Source organism: Trachemys scripta, chromosome 3 (genome assembly GCF_013100865.1).
Source record: "Trachemys scripta elegans isolate TJP31775 chromosome 3, CAS_Tse_1.0, whole genome shotgun sequence".
NCBI classification, from domain to species: domain Eukaryota; kingdom Metazoa; phylum Chordata; order Testudines; family Emydidae; genus Trachemys; species Trachemys scripta.
Genome location: NC_048300.1, coordinates 61,531,220 through 61,558,208, shown reverse-complemented (window position 1 = coordinate 61,558,208; position 26,989 = coordinate 61,531,220). Strand labels below are relative to the sequence as shown.

Sequence of the window (26,989 nt, the reverse complement as noted above, 5' to 3'; positions counted from 1 at the left end):
AGAGAGCTCACTACCTAGGATTATGACAAGACACAGTAAAGTAGTTATATCAGTGCCCATCATCCAAGTATCTGAGTGACTCCTAAAGAGTTATTAGCCAAAACTACAATAGGCTAGTAGTCTAATTTCCTCTTACTTCACTCAAGGCAGTTGGGACTAATATTTTTTTGCATGTTTCATCTAGAGCAGGGGTGGGCAAACTTTTTGGCCCAAGGATATGGAAATTATATGGTGACCATGAATGCTCATGAAATTGGGGATTGGGGTGGGGGTGAGGGCTCTGGCTGGGGGTGTGGGTTCTGGGGTGGGGCCAGGAATGAGGAGTTCAGGGTGTGGGAGGGGTTTCCAGGCTGGGGCAGGGGTGTAGGTGGGGGTGATGAGGGCTCCGGCTGGGGGTGCGGCTCTGGGGTGCAGGAGGGTGGGACCGAGGGGTTCGGAGGTCGGGAGAGGGATGAGGGCTGGGGCAGAGGGTTGGGGCGTGGGAGGGGGTGAGGAGTGGAGGCTCCAGGCAGTGCTTACCTCAAGCAGCTCCCGGAAGCAGCAGTATGTCCCCCCTCCGGCTCCTACATGGAGGTGCGGCCAGGCAGCTCTGCATACTGCCCTGTCTGCAGGCACCACCTTTGCAGCTCCCATTGGCCCCATTTGCTGGCCAATGGGAGCTGCAGGGGCAGCGCTTGCGGCGGGGGCAGCGTGCAGAGCCCCCTGGCTGTCCCTACGCATAGGGACTTGCTTCCCTGGCAGGAGCTCAAGGGCTGGATTAAAATGTCTGAAGGGTCGGATGCGGCTCCCAGGCCATAGTTTGCCCACCTCTGATCTAGCGTAATTACAATATAACTTCTTCCCTCCCCTTTTTATAGTAATATTTAGAAGAGCTTTTTATAATTATTTTTCAAATTACCCTAAAATACTTCTACATCAACACTATAAACTATTATAAAGTCTGATTTTACAAGATTTTATTACAAAGTAATATTTTATCAGAGATAATTTATCAAAATATGTCTCTGTTAAAAATGGATCAAAGCTTTTAACATTAGTTAAACACATTTCAAAACAGCCATTTTTTTCCATCTTAAAATATAACTGTATTTTATTAGTACATTAAAAATTCCAGATGGAGCAGATCTGCTAAAGCTGACATATTTTCTACAATGTTGAGTCACATCCCAGTAAACCCCTGGGACAATTAAAGAGTCTCACAATACATTTGTAAAAAAAAAAAAAAAAAAAAGATTCAGCATCTCTCTAACTTATTTGTTTGCAATACTTTCTCCACCTAGGTTTTCTGAACAGCTTTGAGGAGTTACAAGCAGAGGAATGTGGCATTCTGAATGGATGTGAAAATGGCCGGTGTGTGAGAGTCCAGGAAGGCTATACTTGTGATTGCTTTGATGGCTACCACTTGGACATGGCCAAAATGACTTGTGTTGGTGAGATTACAATGCAATATTTTACATACAATTCATTTTTTGTATTTTAGCAGATTTACTCACACAAGCAAACCCATTCACTTGACTTCAGTGGAACTACTTATGTGAGTAAAGTTACTCATTTGCTGTAAGAGTTTGCAGGAGCAAAACCTTTCTGACAAATGATCATCTGAATTATATTAAATATTCTAAATCTATATATGATGTATTGAAAGTCAGTTTTCACTTGAGCAGCCATCTCTGAATTCCTAGATCATTTGAATATCAGTGAACAGTTGTCCGAGGTATCCATGAGAAAAATGGGATTGTGAAGTGTATACTAATAATAATTAGCTAGGGAAACATACTATTCATAATAGTTATAAAAAGTATGTTAGCGTGCCTGTGTCAATTTCAATGCTAAGCGAACTAGTATGGTAAAGGTACTATTAATTAATAAGACGCTCAGTAATAACTCACATCAATAAAATGTAATACATTAAAATGCAGAACAAGCTTTGGTTAAAATTTTCAAAAGTATCTAAAGAGAGTTAGGAGCCTAAGTCCCATTTTCAAAAGTTACTTAGGGCCAGATTTTTAAAGGTATTTAAGCACCTACAGGTTCAGATAGGTGCCTAGTGGGATATTCAGAAGTACCCATGTGTCTAACTCCCTTTGAAACCATAGAATTGGAAGGGACCTCGAGAGGTCAATCAATGGGAGTTAGGCACCTAAGTGCTTGTGAGAATTTCACTAGGCACCTATCTGAATCTTTAGGCACCTAAATATCTTCAAAATTTCGCCCTAAGTTACTTTGGGAAATGTCATCCCTTATCTAGCTGTATCATATGTTTTCCCATATACATGTATATATATTCACACGTATTTTCTGTCCTTGTTTCCCCAAGTTGTTTTTAAGTGAATTTATTATTCATGTAAAGAACTGAACTGAGAGCACTGGAGACTGACATACTCTTATTATCTGCAGAACAGATGCAACTCTAGTAGCAGCACCATACGCTTCTTAACACTGATCTTCCCTAATGACTGTCTTCACTGCCAAAAAAGGTTTTGCAATGAGATAACTAATGTATATTAGCTATATCTCTGTAAAATATAGTGAAGGCGAAGGGTCTGTGGTTGTTACTGCAAAGTAGCTAGCTGAGGTCAACCACAGGTGATGGAGTATACTGTTGATTTTGTCTAACTGCATTGCAGTAAAAACTACTCGCACCATGTCTCGAATAGGATTTTACAGCAAGATAGTTACTACGCAAAAAAACAACCATCTTTTTGGGCAATGAAGGCATAGCCCTGCTGCATCTCAGTCCAGTGCTATAGAGATTTGCTGGAAGAGTGAGGTAGATTTCTCTTCACAACTATTAGTCACTGGCCTCTCTGCTAAGACTGCCAACTAATGCTAGTTGTATTTGTTTTCTTTTTTAATATGGCTATGTAAGAATTGTATTACACCAAGAACTGAGATCAACAATTCATTTCACGTAGACCACTGAACAGTCACTGGATGGCACTTTATGAGAAAGCTTCAAAGGACTAGTTCTTCCTCAAGTGAAGGTCCCTATCGTATTCCACTGTGGGTTATGCATGCACACCATGCTCTTGGAGTTGGAGAATTTGAAAGTAGTGTTCATTAATCTGTGCATGTGCCCTGACTTGTCTTGTGCTTCCATCCGAGGCGATAAAGAGCAGGGCAGACCGACCACATCTCCAATTCCTTCTCACCACTGCATAGTCTGGTTTGGAACCTTCAGTGCCGTTGTCTCTGACGCAGTTCTAATAATTACAGTTGTAAATAGTTTTATCAGTTTTAGCCGTACTTTTTCTAATTTTATTTGTTTCTTAGTTTTAGTAGTTACTAGTTTTAACAGTTAGATTAGAATAGACTTCGGTGATTTTCACCATCTGTCCTCCTACCTCGTAACTCCTGTTCAAGTACTAGACTACTCCTAGAACTCTGGGCTTCAAACTCTGTGCCTCTTGCTCACAATCCTTCTCAGTCACCGACAACCACCAACACTGCCTTTACTGCCTGGGAGAAACTCGCATGCCGGCTAAGTGCAGTATTTGCCGGTCCTTCCCCAGCCATCTCTGAGAAGGCTGAGTACTTGTTCTCTGGAAGTATGTCATGGAGATGGTCCTGAGACCTCATTTGGACCCAGGCCAGGGAACCCTATCTGTATGTCAGCCTGATTCAGCGAGGAGTGTGCCATGTGCTTCTGCATCAAACTCTGGTGCCAGCAGAACCGCCCCCACAGACCCATGACGGGGCCTACTCAGGAGATTAGCAAGCACTCCCCTAAGTCTTCCTCCAAGTCCAAGGAACTGAACATTCCCTCCACTAGCTCGGCCCAAGGGGATGTAGCACGTTCTAAGTCCCACAGGCATGAGAAGAAGACCCATAAACAATGGGATTCAATGGTTCCTTCCAGGCAGCAAACCATTAGTACCACCATCTCCGGCACCTCACAAGACGCAAGATGCTCCCACACCAGGAAGACTTCAGCAACGGTACTGGCGACCAGAAAAGAGAGAGTACTCCTTATACCAGGGAGATCCAGATCCATGGCTGCACCCCAAGATGTCTTTGCCTTACCGAATCCAGAGTCTCCTCCTCCATAGGGTCCCTCCACTTCCAGAGAACTCATATCTCCGCCACAGGATATGCCTACAATATTGGGTCTATCACCCTCCTCACATGTGTTATACACCAGCGGTCCAACCTGATCCAGCTAGATTCCCATCCTCATAGCTGGACAAAACTGTGACTGCGTCATCCCCTTCCCCAATGGATGACTTCAGACAGTTTCAAGACCTTTTACAGAGAGTTGAGTGGAAACTCCAAATCCAGCTGGAAGAGATCCAAGACTCACAGCATAAGCTTCTGGACATTCTTCACACTTTGGGACTGACAAGAACAATACCGCTGATCGACAAAGCCATACTGGAGCCATCCAGGACAGCATGGCACACCCCTGCCACATCTCCCACCACCCCTAAAAGAGCGGAGAGACACTACTACATCCCAGCCAAAGGCTCAGAATTCCTCTTCTCTCACTCAGCTCCAAATTCACTGGTAGGTCAGGTTGCTGTAAAGAGGGCTAAACAACAACACCTTTGAGCCACACCTGTGGACAAGGAAGGAAAGCATTTAGATATACTTGGGGAAAGGAAAAGTCTTCTCTTTTTCCAATTTACAATTCAAGATAGCCAGTTATCAAGCATTGTTGTCTACTTATGACTTCCTGAATTTTGCTGAATTCAAGGAATTTGCTAATAGTCTCCCGTCAGATTGTGCCTGCTTTCAGGCCCTGGTCAAGGAAGGGAAACTCTTAGCCAGAACTGCCCTCCAATCCGCAGTGGACATGGCTGATACTTACTCCAGGGCCATCGCTATGGCTATTGTGATGCATAGAGTGTCTTGGCTTCATGTTTCTGGTTTTGACGAATCCCATCTCTTCAAACAGAAGACAGATGAATCTTTGTATACACTAAAAGCCTCCAAGGCCACCTTTCACTCATTGGGCATCTACACTCCTGCCCCAAAATGAAAGTTCCACTTTCCGTTGTCCAAACAGAGGTACAGGTCTCCACAATTTTAGCAGCAGAGACCCTATGAACTTCCACGCAAATGACAAAAGGTCCAAAGTTCTCGCCCTGGGCCCTCCTCTCAGGCTTCAACATCTCAAACCCAACCACAAGCCATCAGATACTTTTTACATGAGCTTAAGAACCACCACCTGCTGAACCTAATGCCTCATGACCTTCAACTCCTTTTGGGGGTCATATAGCATTCTTTTTCCATGCTTGAAGCATGATAACAATGGACAAATAGGTGCTGAATGTCATCCACCATGGCTATACCATCAAGTTTGCAATGCTACCTCCTCCAAGACCCCCACTGTCTCCTTTCAGGGATCATTCTCACAACAGTATTCTTGCCCAAGAGGTGAACTCCTTATTTACCACAAGGAGCAGTAGAACACCTTCCTCTCAAATATCAAGGAACAGGGTTCTACTCAACTTATGTTCTGATATCCAAAAAGAAAGGCAGCTGAAGACCAGTCCTCAACCTCTGCCACCTCCGCCATTTCATCTGCAAACTCAAGTTTCGCATGGCCACATTGGCAGCGATAATTCCATCCTTAGAAAAAGGCATGTAGTTTATGGCTCTCAGTATAAAGGACGCTTACTTCCACGTTGATATTACTTACTTCCACGTCTCTGCTCACAGACGTTTTCTCAGATTTATGGTGGGCTCCAACCATTTCCAATATAGAGTACTACTCTTCAGGATAGGTACCTCTCCCAGAGTTTTCACCAAAGTATTTTCTGTAGTAGCAGCTCACATCAGGTATTATGGTCTCCTTGTTTTTCCATACCTCAACAACTGGCCCATAGGTGCCAGGAAGCCCATGAGTTGACCTCTATGTTACTCAGCCTCCTTTTTTCACAGGGAGTCAGCGTCAACATTGAAAAGTTGATCTTCAACCGCAAGCAATCATTGCACTTCATTGGGGCTACCCTAAACTCTATCACAGCACGGGCATACCTATGCACAGACAGATTTCAGGCAATGAATGTCTTCATAGCTCACATCATGAACAACCCTCGTGTACTAGCCGAGACTTGCTAATCTCTACTTGGCCACATGGCCTTATGCACTTATGTGACCCCTTTTGCGAGACTTCACCTTCCCTGCCTTCAGACATGGCTTCATTCAGTCTATATACTCACCGGACCGTCACTCTGTGAACCTTATACTGACAGTCCCAGCCAAGATACTGTCATCCCTTCTATGATGGACAGACTCACATCACACACATGTGGGAGTCCTCTGTCTTCCCTCTTCCCCAGACAAAACTATCATCACTGACATGTCCCTGTTAGGCTAGAGGGCCCATATGGACATCTCGAGAATCCGGGATGCATATCAATATCCTGGAACTTGGAGCAGTAATGAAGACATGTGAATTCTTTTCTTCCACTCCTTTGCTCTCATCATGTCCTGGTCATGTCAAATACCACCATCCCTGGTTTCTACATCAACAAACAAGGGAGAACAAAATCTGCCGCTGTATGCACAGAAACAGTCAATAGCTGGAACTGGTGCATCAACAATCAGATCACCCTGTCTGCAGCTTACAATCCAGGAATGCAGAATGTGCCCGTGAACTCACTCAGCAGACACTCTGTGATCGACCACAAGTGGGAACTTCACAACAAATTGCTACTCAACATTTTAGCACAATGGGAGAACCCAGCCAGAAACCTATTTTCTTCTCAAACAGCAACTGTGCCACTACTGCTCCAGAGGAGCCCTCAGTTACCACTCTAGGGCAATGCTCTCCTTCTCTCCTGGTCAGACCAACTCAACTGTGCCTTCCCTCCACTACCACTCCTACCTCAGGTGCTACACAAAATCGTAAGTCACCACAGTTCTTGATTGCAATCGCCGAGGGGATGAAAGGGCTCCCCGTCTCATCCCAGCATATTTCATCCTGGATCATGTCCTGCATCAGAACGTGCTACGGCCTAGCTAAAAGTCCAGCCCCACCGTTAACAGCGCACTCCACAAGAGCACAGGCATCATCTGCCGCATTCCTTGCGCAGGTCCCTATCCAAGACATATGCAAGGCAGCAACATGGTCCTCCATCCACACCTTTATGTTGCATTATACTATCACCCAACAGGTAAGGGACGATGCAGCCTTCAGCAGGGCAGTACAGTAACTCCTCACTTAAAATCGTCCCAGTTAACGTTGTTTCGTTGCTGATCAATTAGGGAACATGCTTGTTTAAAGTTGTGTAATGCTCCCTTCTAACATGGTTTGGCAGCTGCCTGCTTTGTCTACTGCTTGCAGGAAGAGCAGCTCGTTGCAGCTAGCTGGTGGGAGCTTGGAACCAGGGTGGACCGGCAGCCCCCCATCATCTCCCCCTATCAGCTCCCCACTCCCCTAAGTTCCCTGTGCAGCAGCTGCCCAGCAGGCTAGCAATTGCAGCCGTCCTTCTCCCCACTGCCATGTACTGCTCCTGCCCTCGGTCTTGGAGCTGCTCCCCAAGACTCCTGCTTGCTGTGCGGGGGGGGAGGGAAAGAAGAGTGGGGCTAATGTCAGGGTGTCCCCCTCCCCCCTGCTCCTGCACCCCGCTTACCCCATCTTCCATAGATCAGGGGGGACACACCAGGGCTCAGGACGGAGGGAGCTTGCAGCAGCTGCAGTCTCAGCAAGCTGATCTAATTAACAAGGCAGTGAACTTAAAGGGGAAATGTAGAATGAGAGAGTTAACCCTTGAGGGTTCAGCCAATTGCTAGTTCATCATTTAGCAGTAAGGGAAATATCCCACCTTCTGACTCCTCCACCTCAACCAATCTTCACAATCATCATCATTGTGTACCAGTATTAAATTGTTTGTTTAAAACTTATAGTGTGTGTGTGTGTGTGTGTGTGTGTGTGGTCTTTTGTCTGGTGAAAAAAATTTCCCTGGAACCTAATCCCCTCATTTACATTAATTCTTATGGGGAAATTGGATTCACTTAACATCGTTCCGCTTAAAGTTGCATTTTTCAGGAACATAACTACAATGTTAAGTGAGGAGTTACTGTACTACAATCAGCAACTCGGTGAACTCCGACCCCTCCTCTGTCAAACTTGCTTGGGAGTCACCTATTGGAATGGACATGAGCAATCACGCGAAGAAGAACTCGAAGCTATAATGGCAGACCTGCCATTTACAGTATTCCACAAGAATTAAGTCTCCTTAGGCTTACACCTGAAATTTTTACCAATCCATTCACTTACCCGTTTTCTTCCCAAAACCTGCACACATCTGCAGAAGAACATAGACTCCATTCCCTCAACATCCAACAAGCTTTGGCCTTTTACCTGCAAAGAACAAAAACAATCAGGAAGTCCCTTACGCTGCTTATTGCAGTAACAGAGAGAATCAGGTGACAGGCCATCTCTACCCAGAGAAACTCCAAATAGATTTCCGGCTGCATTAAATTCTGCTACTAGCTGTTGAACCTACTGTGCCACCCCACACACACGCACACTGGGGTATGGGATCACTCCATTAGAGCTCAAGCAATGACCATGGCATCCCTTCAAGATGAGTCTTTCATAAACATATGTAGAGCAGCCATGTGGAGTTCTGTCCACACATTTGCAACACGCTATACCTTGGTGCAGGACTCAGTGGTGGATGCCTCCTTTGGCACAGCAGTTCTCCACATGACCCTTCCATCCTCCTCCTTGTACCCTCCTCTAACTCAGGTATTACTTTCAATCACCCACAGTGAAATACAGTAGGGACCATGACTCAAAGAAGAGGAGGAAGTTACTTACCTGTAACTCGAAGTTCTTTGAGATGTGTGGTCCCTATTTGTATTCCACTTCCCACCCTCTTTCCCCTCTGCTTCAGATCTGTCAAATTCACAGTGGAGAAGGAACTGGAGATGCGGTCAGTCTGCCCCGCCCTTTATTGCCTCAGATAGAAGCATAAAGAAAGTCAGGGCACATGCATGGACCAATGGACACTACTTTCAAATTCTCTGACTTCGGGCACATGGTCCATGTGCATAATCCATAGGAGAATACAGATCAGGACCACACTTCGAAGAGCCTCCTCATTTTTTGTTGGTAAATATCAATTTCACCATGCACATGCAAACTGACAAAAAAAAAATTCCTTCAATGATTGAAATTTATAGATAGGCAAAGTAAGAAAAATGCTGCTTCAGAACTTATTAGAGTTTGACTGAGGATGTTTACTTTGTATATTTTGACATGCGATGTTGACAATTAGTTTTTTAACAGTTATAAAACTTTAATTTTTTGAATCTGTGTCTACTGTCGTTAAACAATTGTCTGACCCCACCCAAAAAAATTTCCTCTGACTGCAAAAATTTTCAGATAAAAATTGAAATGTTTAAAATCCATAATTTTGTGCAAATGTGAAAATGTATATAGATAAAAATAGAAAAAAGCTTAAAATAAACATTGATATTTTCTGTTGAAATTAGAAAAAAATAAAAATCAAATTCTGCCAAACCTATTTAGAAGTGAGTATTAATAATAATTGTTTGTTTATTAACAGCCTGGATTGAATTCAAACTAGTGATTTAGCATTGAAAGTCTCTTTAAACCATTACTGATTCCCTATATCCACTCCACTGTTTTCTTTTCCATTAAATGTGTAGTCATTAAAAAGCTTTTGACCCTCCCTAATATAGTTCTGCCTAATCTGAAGTTAATACACAGTTTATCACTTTTTATACATGTTCTACCATTGATGATGATAGAAGTTAATTTAATGCATCCAGGGGGAAATAGTCTTTGTGGAGGAAAATGGCAACATTGACATGTTTAGTTATACTGTAGTTTTATCTACATGTTCTGGTGTGTCTGTTTTTGCAGATGTGAATGAATGCAATGAACTGAACAGTAGGATGTCTCTCTGCAAGAACGCCAAGTGCATTAACACCGAAGGTTCGTACAAGTGTTTGTGTCTGCCAGGCTATGTACCTTCAGACAAGCCAAACTACTGCACACCACTGAACTCAGAAATAGACAGTGAACTGGAGTAGAGGAGAATCTACATAACCTAAGCCCATATACTCTGCACTGTATAAAGAAAAGGAAGAAATGTATTTAACTTGAGCTGAGGATGCACCTAATTTAGAGTGATGACTATATGGAAAACAGCATTAAAATGTGTTTTCTTGAAGGTGAAATGTGATGGGTTGATATTCATCAGCTTCACTGAAATGACAGACCAAATGGACACATTTCTCTATATGGAAGAAAATCAAGTATATAGTGTGTTCATAAGTACAACTCATTGGAAATGGGCAAAACAGTGCTGTTATTTTAAACAGAAGAGGGAGTGGTTGTTTTGGGTTTTTTGTTTTTACTATTGCTTGATTTAATTGGCATTTAAATAGCAGTGAAAATATTTTATATTACTTTTTTTCATTTTTTGATTGTGCAGTTCCTTTCCTACCATTTTTCTTCAAAATGTCTTTTTCTGAACAGTGCAAATTCTTTTATACAGATTTTTAAGGCCATTTTATAAAAGTTGTAATGCAGGGTAATGCTCCTCCAGTTCTTTTCTGGACTGGAACATTGGTCACTGACTTTTTTAATTGCCAGTTGTCTGTCCTGTGGAGCAGGCACTGTTTGTTCTCAAATGTTTATACACCTTGGAGAAAAGTCCTTTGTACTCATTTTATATTCTACATGGTCTTTTACTGCACTTAAAATCCTTAGAACCTTTCTTGCCAAGTTTCAAAGCTGCTAGTGGACAACCATTGGATTCCTTTTGTACATTAAAACAAAAGATTTGAGCTCATGTCTGTATTGTAATATGTACATTGAACACAAAAGAGATCTTGTATGATTACCCTAACATATTAAAGCTGTATATTATAACTCAATAAAATCACTTTTTTTCCTTTTTCTTTTTTTAGAAAAGAAGCTGTTTATTAATTGTAGATTATCTTATTTCTTTCATGGATTTACTGATTTTTATTGGCATTTGTTTTCTCAGGTTTTACAAGGGAGTCAACAAAATTAGGGTACCAGTGTATATCTCACTAACCAATATTCTCATACACTATTGGATTTATTTTACACTAGTCTAATTTTAAGGATTCATCGTGTTATTTTTTTCTTTTCTCATATTGTTTTATCAAGGCCAAGACTTTCATTGCAGGAGGTCAGACTAGATGATCACGATGGTCCCTTCTGGCCTTAAAGTCTATAGGCACCATTCAAAAGACTCAAAGTTAGAGTCCTACGGGGAGATTTTCAAACACACCTAGGGGAATTAGGCTGACTTGAAAGTTGACGTTTCCTTGGTTTTGTGCTTCTAACTCCCTTGGGCACTTTCGAAAATATCCCCACTAAATCCTTAGTTAGGCACCTATGTAAGTGGCTTGATTTTCAAAAGCAACTCCCACTAAAGTCAATGAGACTATTGGCACAACTAAGAGCTGATAATGAGTAATGGTGGTACAGTCTAGCCCCAAGTGGGCTATGCCGGTAGAAGAGACCTATCAGGAGCAGTAGTATAATTCAGCATGTCCCTGTTATAACAGAGGCCACAAGCTCCATGCCCTTCATGCTAATCAGCTAGACGAGGAAATCTTCCTTCTTGTCCTAGTTGAAAATAGATGAAAGTGGCATGAAGGATGGAGGAGTCCTGGAGCAGCAGCACTCTGACACAGTTCTCTATGTGGATATCATTCTCTTCAGGTTGATGGTTCTGGGATTATGTGTGGACAAATGAAGAAGAGCACGGAGGAGGTGAGAGAGAGAAACAGGTTTAACAGAGAAGGGAGATGGTTAGCACAAGTGCAGAGAGAAGTAAGATTAATCAAAATGGACATAAAGGAGGGAAGAAAGACTACAGGAGAAGCTGAAAAAAGACGTCTTAAAGCAAAAAAGATCAATAAAAAATAAAAAGATTTTAAATAGGTAATGTAGTGGGTTGGTGGTGGTTGCCCTTCTCTCCCCCTCCCCCCAGTTCCGTGGGAGGCCACTACGCCCCTCTGTGTCACCCACCGTGGGGGAATTAGCGGGGCAACACACAGGGCTGGGGCTCTGACCTGCAGTCAGGGCAGAGCAATAAACAGGAGGCTCAAGACCGTAGTCAGGGTGGGGCAAGAAGTCCTTAGGGCTCAGGCAGTGGTAGAGCACCCAAATACAGTCTAGGGGGCTCAGGCAAGATTCACAGAGCCCAGTGTCCTAGCTTGGCTGACTGTAGGCTGATGCAGGCCTCCTGGCCTACAGAGCGGGAGTACTGCCACCCCAGGGATGGGGTGGCAGGAGGGATGCAGGCCTGCCGAACTCTACCGCATCCTAGTCCAGGGCCCTCACAGTGGCGGAGTGATCCGCCACTGGGTCAGCGGGGATCTGCCCGCAACACACTGACCTTGTACGAGGCCAGTTCTTAACCAGACTGTTGTTTAGTTTTCCTGAGCTACCTTCTACCTCCCCCTCAGGGTGTACCTGGATCCGTAGGAGGTCCTCTGGTTGTCAGGGAGAAGTCTCGCGGCAGTCCCGGCAACTCCTCCGTGGCTTGGTCAGCAGGTGGCTCCCAGCTTCACGGGCCCGTGGCAGTCTCCCAGCTCGGGAGCAGGCAGGAGGCATCTGGCTCCTTAGGCAGCTGCAGCCCAACTGAGCTCCCAGATCTGCCTTTTATACTTCCTATCACACCTGCTGACTTCCGGTGGGAGGGCTGATGCAGCCTGGCTCCACCCACCAGGGCTCAGTGAGTGGTCCCTCCCCCTCTGTGTCCATGGGAGGCCACTCAGCCTCACTACAGGTAATCATAGAAATGTAGGAGTGGAAGAGACCTCGATAGGTCATTTACTCCAGTCCCTTGCACCCAAGGCAGGATTAAGTATTATCTAGACCAGTGGAACCCAAACTTTTTAACTCACTCCTCCTAGGGGGGCCACCCCACAGATTGAAGACCTCTACTCTAGACCATCCCTGACAGGTGTTTGTCTAACCTGTTCTTAAAAACCTTCAATGACGGAGATTCCACAATCTTCCTTAGTAATTTGTACCACTTCCTTACAGTAGGAAGTTTTTCCGGATGTCTAACCTAAATCGCCCTTCCTGCAATTTAAGCCCATTGCTTCTTATCCTGTCCTCAGTGGTAAAGGAGAACAATTATCACCTTCCTCTTTATAACAACCTTTTCCATACTTGAAGACTGTTACCATGTTCCCCTTCAGTCTTCTCTTTTCCAGAATAAACAAACTCAATTTTTTCAATCTTTCCTCGTATGCCCTGGCTTGGGTCGAGTCCAGTACTGCCCCTATTAACTCTATCCTCTGGTTGGGAGACAGGGTCAATTTCCTCTTCATTTAGGAGTAGACCCAGGCTCTCGAAGGTAGCTCTGATAATGTGACCTGAGTTTCCACCTGGGTCCTGGAGCGGCCTTTGATCAGCCAGTCATCAAGGTATGGAAAAATCTGTACCTGGTGCCTCCGCCAGAATGTGGCAACGACTGCCATGCCCTTGGTGAATACTCGAGGTGCTGCTGACAAGCCGAACGGGAGGACAATAAATTGGTGGGTACCACTGACCACAAACCTGAGGTTCTTCCTGTGGGGCTGAGTGATTGCGATGTGAAAATACGCGTCCTTCAAGTCAAGGGTGGCATACCAATTTCCTGGATCTAGTGAAGAGATGATAGAGACCATGCAGAACTTGAGTTTCTTTACTAACTTGCTTAGTTTTCGCAGGTCCAGGATAGGCCTGAGGCCACCTTTGGCTTTCGGTATTAGGAAATACTGGGAATAGAAGCCCTCGCCCTTGTGCTCCTGAGGAACCTCCTCCACTGCACCTAGTGATAGGAGCAACTGCACCTCCTGGATGAGGAGTTGCTCTTGAGAAGGGTCCCTGAAGAGGAACGGGAAAGGGGGGTGGAAGGGCGGGAGGGCACAGAATTGGATGGAGTATCCCCTCTCTACTGTGTGGAGCACCCAGCGGTCCGAAGTGATATGGGACCATGCACGGGAGAAAAGGGATAGTCGTCAGGAAAAAGTAAGGCAGGATAAATCCAGTCTCTGATCTGGTCCGCTGTCCTCGACCACATGTTCAAAAGGCTGGTTTAGGGCCAGAGGGTGGATTGGGCTGGCCAGAGCCCTGGCCTGAGGATGAGTGTTGCCTCCTCCTGCCATTCCTGATCCTCTTCTGAGAACCGTCCTGTCGGTTCTGCTGATGGAATCTCAGAGGAGGTTGAGATCAGAAGTGTCTCCATTGTGTGCCGGGAGTGTGCAGGTCCAACGACTTGAGGGTGACTCGTGAGTCTTTCAAGCTCTGCAGCCTCTTGTCTGTCTTCTCAGAAAACAGAGTCACACCCTCAAACGGGAAGTCCTGAATAGTCTGCTGGATCTCGTAAGGAAGCCCCGAGACTTGGAGCCAGGAACCCCTCCTCATGGCTACCCCAGTCGCCATGACCCTAGTTGCGGCATCTGCAATATCCAATTGGCCTGGAGGGAAGCCCGGGAGACTAGCTTCCCCTCCTCCACCAAGGCTGAGAACTTGGTTCAGGAGTCCGATGGGAGGCGCTCCATAAATTTGGTCATCGCCGCACAGGTGTTATACGAGTACCTGCTGATGATGATGGCCTGTTGGTTCGAGATACAGAGCTGCAGACCTCCTGTGGAATAGACCTTTCTCCCAACAAGGTCTAGACGCCTAGCCTCCCTGTTTTTAGGGCAGGGCCCTTGGAAACCCTGTCTCTCACGCTGGTTAGCAGCGTCCACAACAAGAGAATCGGGGTGGGTGGGAGTATAAATGTTTGAACCCTCTGGAGGACACGAAATAACGCCTCTCATTGTGGTTGGCAGTGGGCAGCAAGGAAGCTGGGGTCTGCCATAGGGTCTTGGTGGTGTCCACAATGGTTTTAATAAGTGGAACAGCAATACAGGAAGGTCCTTTGGGGACGAGGATGTCCACCGTGGGATCAGCCTCCTCAACTACCTCCTCGGCCTTATTGCCCAGACCCTGAGCAGGCCTGTGCAGCAACTGGTGCAGCACCCTGTTGTCCTCGAGCGCCGGGGTTATGGCTGTACCTGCCAATGCTTCATCAGGTGACGAAGAAGAGGAAGCACTTATATGAAGCGGATGCTCCCTGCCATCCGCCCCCAGGGAGTCCCTAGACCCTTGGGGCAGCGTCGGTGCCAGTGGTGTGCTCGATGGTGCTGGGGCTGCAGACGCCGGACCAAGTGTTGGTGCTGCCATCAGTACAATGGGAGGAACCATCGATGGAGCCAGAGCCGATCCGCTTGTCTGCGCCAACGAAGATGAAGGGCTCATTGCTGGCATCGGTACCAGGGCCGTCAGCGCCTGCGCCGTAGTCAACGTCGACAATGGTGCCAGTGTGGAAGTCGGGCACATCAGCGTTGCCAAGGACGGTGCCGGGGCGGTACCGAGCACAGTGCCGGAGTCAACGATGGTGCAGCTGTCAGAGGCGTTGTTGCATGGGCAGGCGCTGAGAGACGATGCATAGCCGATGGCGGGATAAAGGTGGCTGAGGCCAGAGAAGACACCATAGAGCGGTGACCTTAGGTCCCTCCCTGTCCTTGGTGAAAGGCCCAGGGGGTCCAGAAGGGCCACTGAGGTGGGTTCTGCCACTGCGGAGGCCATGCTTGGGGCTGCCTCCTGTCTCTCCCAGACCTCAATCTGCGGCTCCTGCTTCTCCTGGAGTGATAGGAGTTAGACACTGACTCCGAGGTCTCCGAGACTGAAGACCACAGCAGAGCTGAGCCTCGGTGCCTTGAGTGTTGAGAGCTCGGGGAGTGGGTAGGCTCTCTGTCCAAGCGGGCTGGTGCTGAGAGACATGGAGAGGGAGAGCACCTGGACATCATAGCTGGCTTCCCTCTGGAGCGCACCAAGGGGCAGGTTGGGTCCGTCAGCGCTGAATGTTCCCCCCTCTTTGGGGGCGAGAACGGCGCCGTAAGTGGTAGCTGCTGTGTAGGGGCTGGCAACCGAGGGGGGCCCGGACTCAACTGCCTCACGCGGGCAGGAGTTGACGCGGCCACAGAGGTGTGGCCCACCTGGGGTTTCACTTCTCTGGATTTAGCCAAAGGTGAGCGGCTGTCTGGCTTCTTTTTCTTCTGAGGCACTGGCACTTGACAACAGTGCCAGGGCTCTCTGCGCCAAGGACGAAGCATTAGGAGCTGGGTCCCCTGAGCCTGAGTCAGAGTGGGGGCGTAGGACTGCCTCCAGGAGGATCACCTTAAGCCGCTGTTCCCTTTAAGAGTTGTAGGGCGGAACTCGCAGCAGATCTTAGAGCGATCCTTTTGGTGGCCCTCCCCGAGGCACCGTAAACACGAAGAGTGTGGATCGCTCTTCGGCATGCGCTTCACGCAGGCCAGTTTTTAAACCCCGGGGACTGCAGCATACCACGGCTCTGGAGAGGTAGAATGGGGGGGAATCTCCAACAACTCTAATACAAAGAACGGATACTATGGTAACTATATAGAGTAACTACAGAACACGCTTGCTAAGCAAGGGCTAAGGGAAGTTCCAGACAACCATCACTGGCGGTAAGAAGGAACTGAAGGGGTGGCAGGTCAGCAGAGCTCTATATTGAGTGCCATGAAGGCACGACTCCAGGGGGTGCCCAGGCTGGCCCGACAAATGCTGCTAGTGGAAAAATCTTCCGGCTACCATCCAGGTGCACACGCACACACCTGATTGGAATGGACATGAACAAGCACTGACTGGTGGGACCACATCGTTATGCAGTTATGGGATGTCGAGGAGTGGCTGCAGAACTTTTGCATGCAGAAGGCCACTTCCCAGGAACTTTTGCAGAGTTTTTCCCAGCCCTGAAGCGCAGCAATGCTAAAATGAGACCTGCTCTGACAGTGGAGAAGCAAGAGATGATCACTGTGTGGAAGCTTGCAATGCCAACCTACTACCAGGCAATGGGAAATCAATTTGGAGTTGGTAAATCTACCGTGGAAGCTGTTGTGATCCAAGTGTGCAAGACCATTAATACTTCTAAGAAGGATAGTGACTCTGGGCAATGTGCAGGACATAGTAGATGGTTTTGCCATGAAGGGGTTCCCTAACTGCAGTGGGGCGATAGATGGCATGCATATCCCTATCTTGGTACCAGATCACCTTGCCAGAGAGTACATAAACCAAAAGGGATACTTTTTTATTGTGCTGCAAGCACTGGTGAATCACAGGGGGCGTTTCACCAACATCAGCGTAGTATGGTCAAGAAAGGTGAATGACAAACGCATCTTTAAGAACACGTGTCTGTTCAGAAAGTTGCAAGCAGGGACTTTCTTTCCAGATCAGAGAATAACCATCAATGATGTTGAAATGCCAATAGTGATCCTGGGAGATCCAGTTCCCCACACTATTGTATTCCTCTCATGTACTTCTGATGTTGTTAATAGCTCTAAAAATGATACACTCCAGCTGAAATCCCAGCCCCAGTGAAGTCAATGGGAGTTTTGCCACTGACTTGCATGGAGCCAGGATTTCACTCTCTGTTCTGGTTCATTTCCCCTTCCTTACTTACACTTACTCTCAAACCCCAGGTGAAATCATTCTTACCCTTCTCATTGGAGTCACTTCTTTGATCCAGACAATAATTCAGCCTCAGGTCGCATTTCAGGTCCTTTTCTGCGCTCCACTTCAGATGACTCCTCTCTCAACTCTTCCCCTGCAAACCCCTCCATTATCTCTAAATCCCTTGTTATCCACATAGTCCCCTCCAACTGCAGTTTCCCTGTACTTTCAATTTCACCATTCCAGTCCTCTTGTCTCACTATAAATCTGCTTTCTCCTCATCCTTTCCAGTCAACTATATTTAAGTTGATATGATAAGTTTATGGAGGGGATGGTATGACGGGATAGCCTAAATTTGGCAATTAATTGATGTGCCCAATGTCCTGTGATGGGATGTTAGATGGGGTAGGATCTAAGTTACTACAGAGAATTCTTTCCTGGATGTCTGGCTGATGAGTCTTGCCCACATGCTCAGGGTTTAGCTGATCACCATATTTGGGGTCAGGAAGGAATTTTCCTCCAGGGCAGATTGGCAGACCTGGGGTTTTTTCGCCTTCCTCTGCAGTGTGGGGCACGGGTCACTTGCTGGTGGATTCTCTGCACCATGAAGTCTTTAAACTACGATTTGAGGACTTCAATAGCTCAGACATAGGTTACGGCAGTGGTAGGCAACCTATGGCACGTGTCAAAGACGGCACGCAAGCTGATTTTCAGTGGCACTCACACTGCCCGAGTCCTGGCCACCAGTCTGAGGGGGTCTGCATTTTAATTTAATTTTAAATGAAGCTTCTTAAACACTTTAAAAACCTTATTTACTTTACATACAACAATAGTTTAGTTATATATTTATAAGAGACCTTCTAAAAATGTTAAAATGTATTACTGGCACGCAAAACCTTGAATTAGAGTGAATAAATGAAGACTCGGCACACCACTTCTGAAAGGTTGCCGACCTCTGGGTTAGGGGTTTGATACAGGAGTGGGTGGGTGAGATTCTGTGGCCTGCGTTGTGCAGGAGATCAGACTAGAATATCATAATGGTCCCGTCTGATCTTAAAGTCTATGATTTACAGGGTCACGTTTACCTTTGGCTTCAATGGGCTTACACCAGGGTTGAATTTGGTATCAATGAAATAACTATTTTAGCTTCTTAATGCGCCAAGGCTTAGGGAGTCCAGTAACTCAAAGTGCCAAGTAATAAATATAAAATAATGTCAGACACTAAGCAAAATTCTCAGACCTACCACAGAATAAGTTTAAATGAGCTATTTTTCAAGAATGTGTTGCAGAAATGCTTACCTCACCCAATCCCTTCCAAGTCCCCTGGTCACCATCATCTGAAATGTGAATTAAAATGTACTGTAATCAAGGGCCAAGAAGGCAGAAATAAAGTCAAGCTGAATTTTCAGATGTGGTACATTTTAAAACTTTTTTTAAATGACCTTCAACTAACCCAGTTTTATCATAGTAGCACAAAGTGGGATAAACGCCAAGGGCCTGACTCTGTTCTGAGCAATACTGATGTAAATCAGAACTAACTGTACTGGAGTCAACTGTTACACTGTTTTAAAACCGGCATGAGATCAGAATCAGGCCCCAAGCTATGGATGGGCTACAGACCTTGCTTATACACACCAGATGTGTTCATTATAAGATGCTTCAATGCTCTGCCAGGGATGGCTGAGGTTCGTTAAAAAAGGAATTTTACACAAAGTGCCATCTAGTGGCAGAAGGAGTTTGTCATTCCAGTGCATCTTCCCTTTGACATTCCTATCATTTACAATATTAACATGATCGTGCTGACTTTGAAGTTCAGTACAAATTAGTCTGATAATTGTCTCTGAATTGTACTGATTTTCTAATTATTTGACCCAAATGCATAACAACTTGGTCATTTGGCTGTCCATTAGTTGCAATGACTGGCTGTGGTTGGTTTCGAATAGTTTCGGCTTCTTCTTGTGTTGCATCTATCATCTGTAGTTTGCACTGTTGATTGTTCTGTCTGAGGAACAAACTGTACATGTTGACAATTTCTGTTGAACTCTCCACTGTCAGTCTTGAAGACTTACCATCTGGGAACTGAATTCTTTTTCTTTACAACAGCTGGAGTTGTCCATCCTTTTTCTCCATCCAATATGACATGAACATGGTCACCAGGTTCTAGATCTGGCAGTTCTTTAACTGAATGACGTCTATTGTAAAAATGTTGATAAGCAAAAGTGCATTTCAATTTCTTGATAACTCTGCAATATTTTATGTTGTTCAACTACATTATTTCTATGTACCTGGAAAAATAATCCATGACTACTAGGTGATGATGTCCACTGAATTCACATGAATCTGCAGCTAGTCTCTTCTAAGTTCTGTCTGGTAGAGGTGTTGTTATTAAAGGTTCTTTGTGTTGTGTTGGTTTGTTAGTTCTGCAATGTTCAGATGCAGATACTTTATTCTGTATGTCCTTGCCAATGCCTGGCCACCACACTGACTGGTTGGCCTATTCATGGCATATAGTTAATCCTTGACGTCCTTCATTCATATGGTTTATGATTTCTCTTCTCACTTTGTTTGGAATTATCATGCCTTTAATCATGACTCCATTTGACTCTGTTAATTGTCCATGCACCTCAAAGTAGTCTCTTGTCACTTCGTTAGTGTCCTTTAGATACTGCCTCTAATGTAACTTAGAACTTCCTGAAGTTGCATGTCTGTCGAGGTTGCCTTTTCCTCAAGATGAGCAGTGCAAATTTATTAATTGGTTCTCCATTTCATCAATGGAAAGTGGATATACACTAGCCTTTGCAATCCTGAGCTGATTTGCCACATACTTCAGACAAACTCACTGGTAAATATAAACACTAGAAGAAGATAGATTTTAAGTGATATTAAGTGATAGGCAAAAAGTCAGAGTGGTTACCAAAAGAAAATATAAGTGTGCAGTCTAAACTCTCAACCCTATTAGACTGGGCAACAACTAGATTAAGCAGTTTTTCTCACCCCACTGGATACTGCAGTTCATAGTACACAGGTTTCACCCTTGAAACCTGGGCCAGTCTCCCCTGTTGGAGTCTTAAGACTTCTCAGTGTCCTCCTTGCTTGCAGCATAGGTGAGGGCAGGAAAAGGGCCAAGCATGGGCCCCCCCGTGTTCTGTTTTATACCCTTAGTCCATGTGCTTGGAGAATACAAGTCCATGCTTATCTGGTGGGCATTACTGAGATCCCAGGCAAGATTGAGCAATTCCCTGGTGAGTCACTGAATTGTAGCTCCCTTGCTGGATAATGACTCTTGATGGTTGTTTGACACCCCCTGGGTGTTAGTTACTTGCCTTGCTGTTGTCTCTGGGGAGCTAATATCTGGCTGATTCCCCCACTCACAGCATGTTTTAGTGACAATCATAGAACACAATCTCATAACTTCATATGAACTAAAGATATATATATATATTTAGATAGAACAGTGACTTTCAGATGATCATAACCTTTTCCCTGATACCTCACATGGCATACTTTGTATGCAATATCATAATTATGTACAGATGAGGAATACGGGAGTCACAGGGCGCTCCCCCAAGGTATAGAATGTCACACACTGGTAGTCCCAAAATGTAATCTTTGAAAGCAAAATATCCCCAAGGGTGTGACAAATGTAGTCAGTTTAGCACTTTCTCTGGCTAAAGAAATTTGCTAGAATTTGCTCAAGACATCTAGCCTGGAGAATACCATAGCTCCTTTCACTCTAGAAAAGAAGGCACCCAGATTTGGAAGGATATATTTTTCTCTCTCAACTAGTTTATTAAATCTTTTTAAATCCACAAAGATTCACATTTTTCCATTTGTCTTTATAACTAGGGTGATGGAGGATGACCAGGTCATGCTAGAACAGGGGTCAGCAACCTGCGGCACATGTGCCAAAGGCGGCACGCAAACTGATTTTTAGTGGCACTCTGGATGAACAGAACCTCAGGCCAGCAGCAGGCTGAGCGGGGCCAGTGGCTGGGACCCTAGCTGGCAGGGGGCAGCGGATGGAACCCCAGACTGACAGCAGGCTGAGCAGCTCAGCCCGCTGCTGGCCTGGGGTCCCGGTCGCTGGCCCCGCTCAGCCTTTAGCCGACCTGGATGGACGGAACCCCGGGCCGGCAGTGGGCTGAGTGGGGCCGGCGGCCAGGACCCCGGCTGGCAGAATAACTGAATGAGAAGACCGAGATCCCCAGAATTATTCTAGCCCTGGAAAAGACTTTTGGGAAATGGGCAGCATATTACATCACTGCCACTATTTGGAGTTACAAACTGTGATTTACCAGTTATATTTTACCTGCTTTAACCTCTCAATAACTCTCATTCTTTTTTTCTTAGCTAAGAAACCTATAGTTAGTTTACTATAGAATTGGCTGTCAGCATTTTCTTTGGTGTAAGATCTGGAGTATCAATTGATCTGGGGCAAGTCACTGGTCCTTTGGAACTGGGAGCAATCTGATGTGATATGATTTTTGGTTTTAATAACCTTTTATCACAAAGTTCAGTTTGGGTGCCAAGATAGACTGGAGAGGCTAAGGCAGGGGTTTCAATTTACCCTAGGGCCAGTGCCAGTCCTCAAATCCTCCCAGCGAGCCAATAATGTCACTGAAGATGGTGTTCAGAAAAGAAAATGTTTATAGTGTATTTTTTTATTTTGAATTTCTTAGGAATAATAAAACTGTCATACAACTTTATACAATTCTTTACCTGCCAGAGAGGTTTTGGTGTTTGCCAGACACCTGGCAATGTTTCAATTCTATCAGTTTGTTGATGTTTTGCCTCAGTGACTGAGCAGTTGAAACCTTCAGGATTGCAGCAAGGTGTGCATCAGATAGTTGTGTTCGGTTTTTTGACTTGTTTATATTCATTGTGGAAAAAAGCATTGTGATGCTGCCTCCGTGGCTGACTCTGCCCAGCAACTAATGATGGTATCTCTGTCCCTCTCCCCCAGGCAATGGGAGCTGCGGAGGGCGGCGTCTGCAGCAGACATTGCCAGCAGCGTGGCTGCATGTGTGTCTCCTCCACAGGCCATAGTGGGGAGGTTCTGGCCACAGATGGCCTGTGGGCCAGGACTTTGAGACCCCTGGGCTAAGGGGACTGTCTGTGACACCATGGTAAGACTGGTATAGTGATCCAGGAATTCACATTTGTTACTGGATTGGTGAAATCTAATTATAGAACATACCACCAGGTCTTTTGATCACCTACACTCTGAATGCATAGCTTTTGTCTTTGAAAGTTGTTTCTATGGTGAACTAGCCCATGCAGTTCCAAATACCTACAGGGATGGGTCAGGTGACTTTAGTTCTGGGTGTAAGGACCCAGCTCTGCAGAACCTGGGGAAACTGATAGGCTCCTGTTGGCACTGTGGGACTATGCAGTGATACAGCAAGGGAGCAGTGTGGAGAGTAGGTGCCACAAGAAGTACCACCCAAGAAACTCAGAATGACAGTACCCTGCAGTCCTCTGATTGGCCAAGTGCCCCTATTTAACCCCAGGGGTTGCCCGTGCAGCTACACTGACTTTGGCCTGCTGTAATGCCAGTCTTTGCCTTGTCTCCTGATGTCTGGTCTCTAACTCCAGCTTGATTTCAACTTCAATTCCTGCCTCTTGATTCTAGCCGGATACTGCCTCTGATCTCCAGCCTGACGATTTTTACTTGATACTATCTCTGATCCTGGCCTGACTCTGACGCTGACTCTTGTTTACAGAACCTGGCCTCATTAGCACTACAAAAGTGATTTTTCTTCCCTTGATATTCACCCCTTCTTGTCAACTGTTGAGAATAGCCCACTTCCACCTTAATTGAATTGGCTCGTTAGCGCCCCCCCCCCCCCCACTTGGTAAGGCAACTCCCATCTTTTCATGTGCTGTGTATTTATACCTGCCTCTGTATTTTCCACTCCGTGCCTCTGATGAAGTGGGTTTTAGCCCAAAAAAGCTTATGCCCAAATAATTTGTTTAGTCTCTAAGGTGTCACAAGGACTCCTCGTTGATTTTGCTGATACAGACTAACACAGCTACCACTCTGAAACCAGTTTCTAAGTTAGTTTTAGGTCTTTCAAGTTTCTCTAGGGATTTTGGTGTTTCACTATTTCAGACTGTTTTGCTATTTGAATAAGTGTGGCAAGGGTTAAAATTCTCTTCAACTGTAGCTGTTGTGAAAAGTTTTTAATCTGTATAGTTAACCCAATAACCAGCCTGTCACTGATATCTTCATGTTTTGCATTCCCCAAAAATCACAATTTTCAGCCAATGAATGCAGAATGCTTACAAAATATTCAACATTTCCCCCTGGTTCTTGATTCTCTGGTGAAAACACACTCTTTCATAAACCACATTTCTCTGAGGTATGCATCAAACACAGTCAGAACCCTTTATTAGTCATCTTTGTGACTGTCTTCAGTAAAGTCAAAGGATTTAAAGATACACTCTGCTTGCTTCCCCATAGCATACATTAAAGAAGATACCTCTATACCTGCAGATACTTCATGGAGTTTGTTTGCAATGTGAAATCTTACAAAATATTGTTTCCAGTCAGTCCATTCTAAAGGTTTGTCAAAGCTGAAGTTCTCTGAGTCACTGAAGAGATCATTCAGATATGGACTGGCTACAGAGCTTGCTTCTACACACTGGATGTGATCATAATAAGATTCTTTAATACTCTGTCAGATATGGTTGAGGCTTTTTAAAAAAAGGTATTTTACGTACTGCCACTTAGTGGCTGAACAGTATAATACAGTTTAGCATTCTATTACACAAAGTGTTTAATGACTGGAAAGAAAGGTGGGTAAATACAACAAGGAATTGCAGACACACATGCAGAGATTAAGCTCCCAAAATGTGTTTGCATTACAGACTACATTAAATATGATATGAATAGAAAAAAAAAAAACAAGTGAAAGCAGCTTTGTAGATGTATATTGTTCAGAGCTTTTAAGAGCTGAGGTACTCTCTACCTCCAGTCATTATCACTAGGGGTCAGCATAGCACCTAGATTCCCAGTTCGTTCAAGATTATTGTATGATCAGCTAACAAAACCTGTAATTTGGGGAGTGATAAACTGTGTATTTATAAATAACCTTAACATGGAAAAATAATCTTTATCTGAATCTACATGCCTCACGTGAAAAGCCAGGATCCATACTGAAAAGAGAGCAATCAGGGTTAGCAGCTGAAAAGTCAGAAACAAATTTCGGGATAAGAACTGTTTAGGATGCTTAGTGGGCTGAGTAAGGCAATTGAATTCTAACAATTGTTATTTTAAAAACCTTCCAATAGTCTAAGGTAAAAGGTATGTAAAAATGGGAGGATAATCTAGTAATCTCTCTGCTGCCTGGGAGTCAGGAGCCTTGGGTTTGAGTCATAGCACTATCACAGACTTTCCCTGCTGACTTTGGGTTATGCCTACATTTTCAGCTCAAGTAGACATACCCACACTAGCTTTGAATGAGTTAGGATGACCAGACGTCCTGATTTTAGCGGGACTGTCCCGATATTTGCTTGTTTGTCCCGTGTCCCGACCGATGTTAGCTCGGGACACTGGACAAACAAGCAAATGCTCCGGAGCCCGGAAGTGCTCACGCGCCCGCGGCCCCCCCCCCCCCGCCCCGACTCCGCCCTCTCCTTCCCCCATTGGCTCCCTCCCCAAATCCCCACCTCTTCCCCAGGCTCACCATTCCTCCTCCCTCCACAAGTGCTGGCGGGAGGCCCCCGGAGATGCAGGGAGAGCACAGGGCCAGGGTGAGTGAGAGTCCGGCCTGGCCCCAAGCAGGCAGGACTCAGTCAGGCGGTAGGGAGAGTAGGGGGGCGGCCCGCAGGGCCAGGCGTCGGCTGTTCTTCCCCCCGGGCAGCGGGGCTCGGGAGCAGCCGCTGCTGCAGATCCCATTGCCGCGGGGGGAGGAAGCGGCCGATGGCCAAGCTCGGTGGCTGTGGCTCTGGTGCCCCCGAACCCGGACCTGTTGCAGGGACCCAGCAGCACGCACGCTGCATGTGGCCAGCCCCTGGCCAGTCGCGTCTGGGCTGCTGCCCAGCTGGTGCAATCCCGCGGTGGCCTGGGGCGGAGGCATCGGCAGCCCAGCCCTGTTCGTTCCCCTGCGGGACCCGAGCAGGACGGGGGGGCTGGGGCCTGCTGCCCCCACTGTGTCCGCCGTGGGATTGCACCAGCTGGGCAGCCAGCCCAGACGCGACTGGCCAGGGGCTGGGCACGCCACAGCAGGCCCAGGCTCGGGGGGTTCGGCCCGGGCGCCAGAGCTGCAGCCGCCAAGTTTAGCCATCGGCCACTTCCTCCCCCCGCGGCAATGGGAGCTGCAGCAGCAGCGGCTGCTCCCGAGTCCCGCTGCCCAGGGGGGAAGAACAGCCGCCGCCTGGCCCCGCGGGCCGCCCCCCTACTCTCCCTACCACCTGACTGAGTCCTGCCTCCTCGGGGCCAGGCCGGACTCTCACTCAGGGCACCCCGCTTCCCCTCCGTTTCCGGGGCCTCCCTCCAGCACTTGTGGAGGAGGGTTTTTTTGGTTCTTGTTTTTTTTTTTTTTTTTTCCCTCTCCCATCCTTTTTTTTTTTTGCCCCGCCCCCCCCCGCCATGCCCGCCCCGCGTAGTTCCCCTCCCCCATATCCCAATATTTGCCCTGGGTGATCTGGTCACCCTAAAAAGAGTTAGCATGCTAAAAACAGAGCATAGCTTTACATGCTTTTTACAGATCCAGACTAAGAGTCCTGTGGCACCTTATAGACAAAGACGTATTGGAGCATAAGCTTTCGTGGGTGAATACCCTCTTCATCACCCACACATGTGTCTGACGAAGTGGGTATTCACCCACGAAAGCTTATGCTCCAATACGTGTTAGTCTATAAAGGTGCCACAGGACTCTTTGTTGCTTTTAACTATACTATATTACAGGTAAAGGATTACAATAATTCCATACATATCCAAAAATGTCGAAGAACAATACAGTGGCAAAATGAAGAAATGGCAGTACATGATTATGATTATGACATCATTCTACATAAAAACAAATAAGTCTTGCCATACTGGGTCAAACCAATGGTCCAGCTGACCCAGTATCCTGTCTACTGCCAGTGGCCAGAGCCGGATGCTTCAGATTGAAGGAACAGAACAGGGCGATTTCACATGATCCATTCCCTGTCATCCAGTCCCAGCTTCTGGCAGTTGAAGGTTTAGGGACACCTGGAGCATAGGTTGCATCCCCGATCATCTTGGCTAATAGCCACTGATAGACCTATCCTCCATGACCTTATCTAATTATTTTCAATCCAGTTATCCCTTTGGCCTCAAAACATTCCATGGCAACAAGAGCCACAAGATGATTGTGCATTACGTGAAGAAGTACTTCCTTTGGTTTGTTTTAAGCCTATTCATTTCACCAGGTGACCCCTAGTTCTTGTGTTACACTTTCTCCATACCATTCATGATTTTATAAGAGTGAAATGCCTGCAAGCCTCATGGAAACTATTTAAAAACACCAAATTAAATGTATA

General features: G+C 46.0%; 1 protein-coding gene across 6 annotated transcripts in view; it reads left to right on the top strand.

The window, feature by feature from the left end:
* LTBP1 (latent transforming growth factor beta binding protein 1) overlaps positions 1 to 10,885 on the top strand; it is a 324,664-nt gene extending 313,779 nt beyond the window's left edge. For all 6 annotated transcript variants that reach the window (XM_034764910.1, XM_034764911.1, XM_034764912.1 and 3 more), the window contains 2 exons: positions 1,281 to 1,430; positions 9,845 to 10,885. In XM_034764910.1, coding sequence (XP_034620801.1) covers positions 1,281 to 1,430; positions 9,845 to 10,014 — 320 coding nt within the window. In that variant the 3' untranslated portion in view covers positions 10,015 to 10,885. The remainder of the gene's footprint in view (positions 1 to 1,280; positions 1,431 to 9,844) is intronic.
* Positions 10,886 to 26,989: the final 16,104 nt, after the last annotated feature.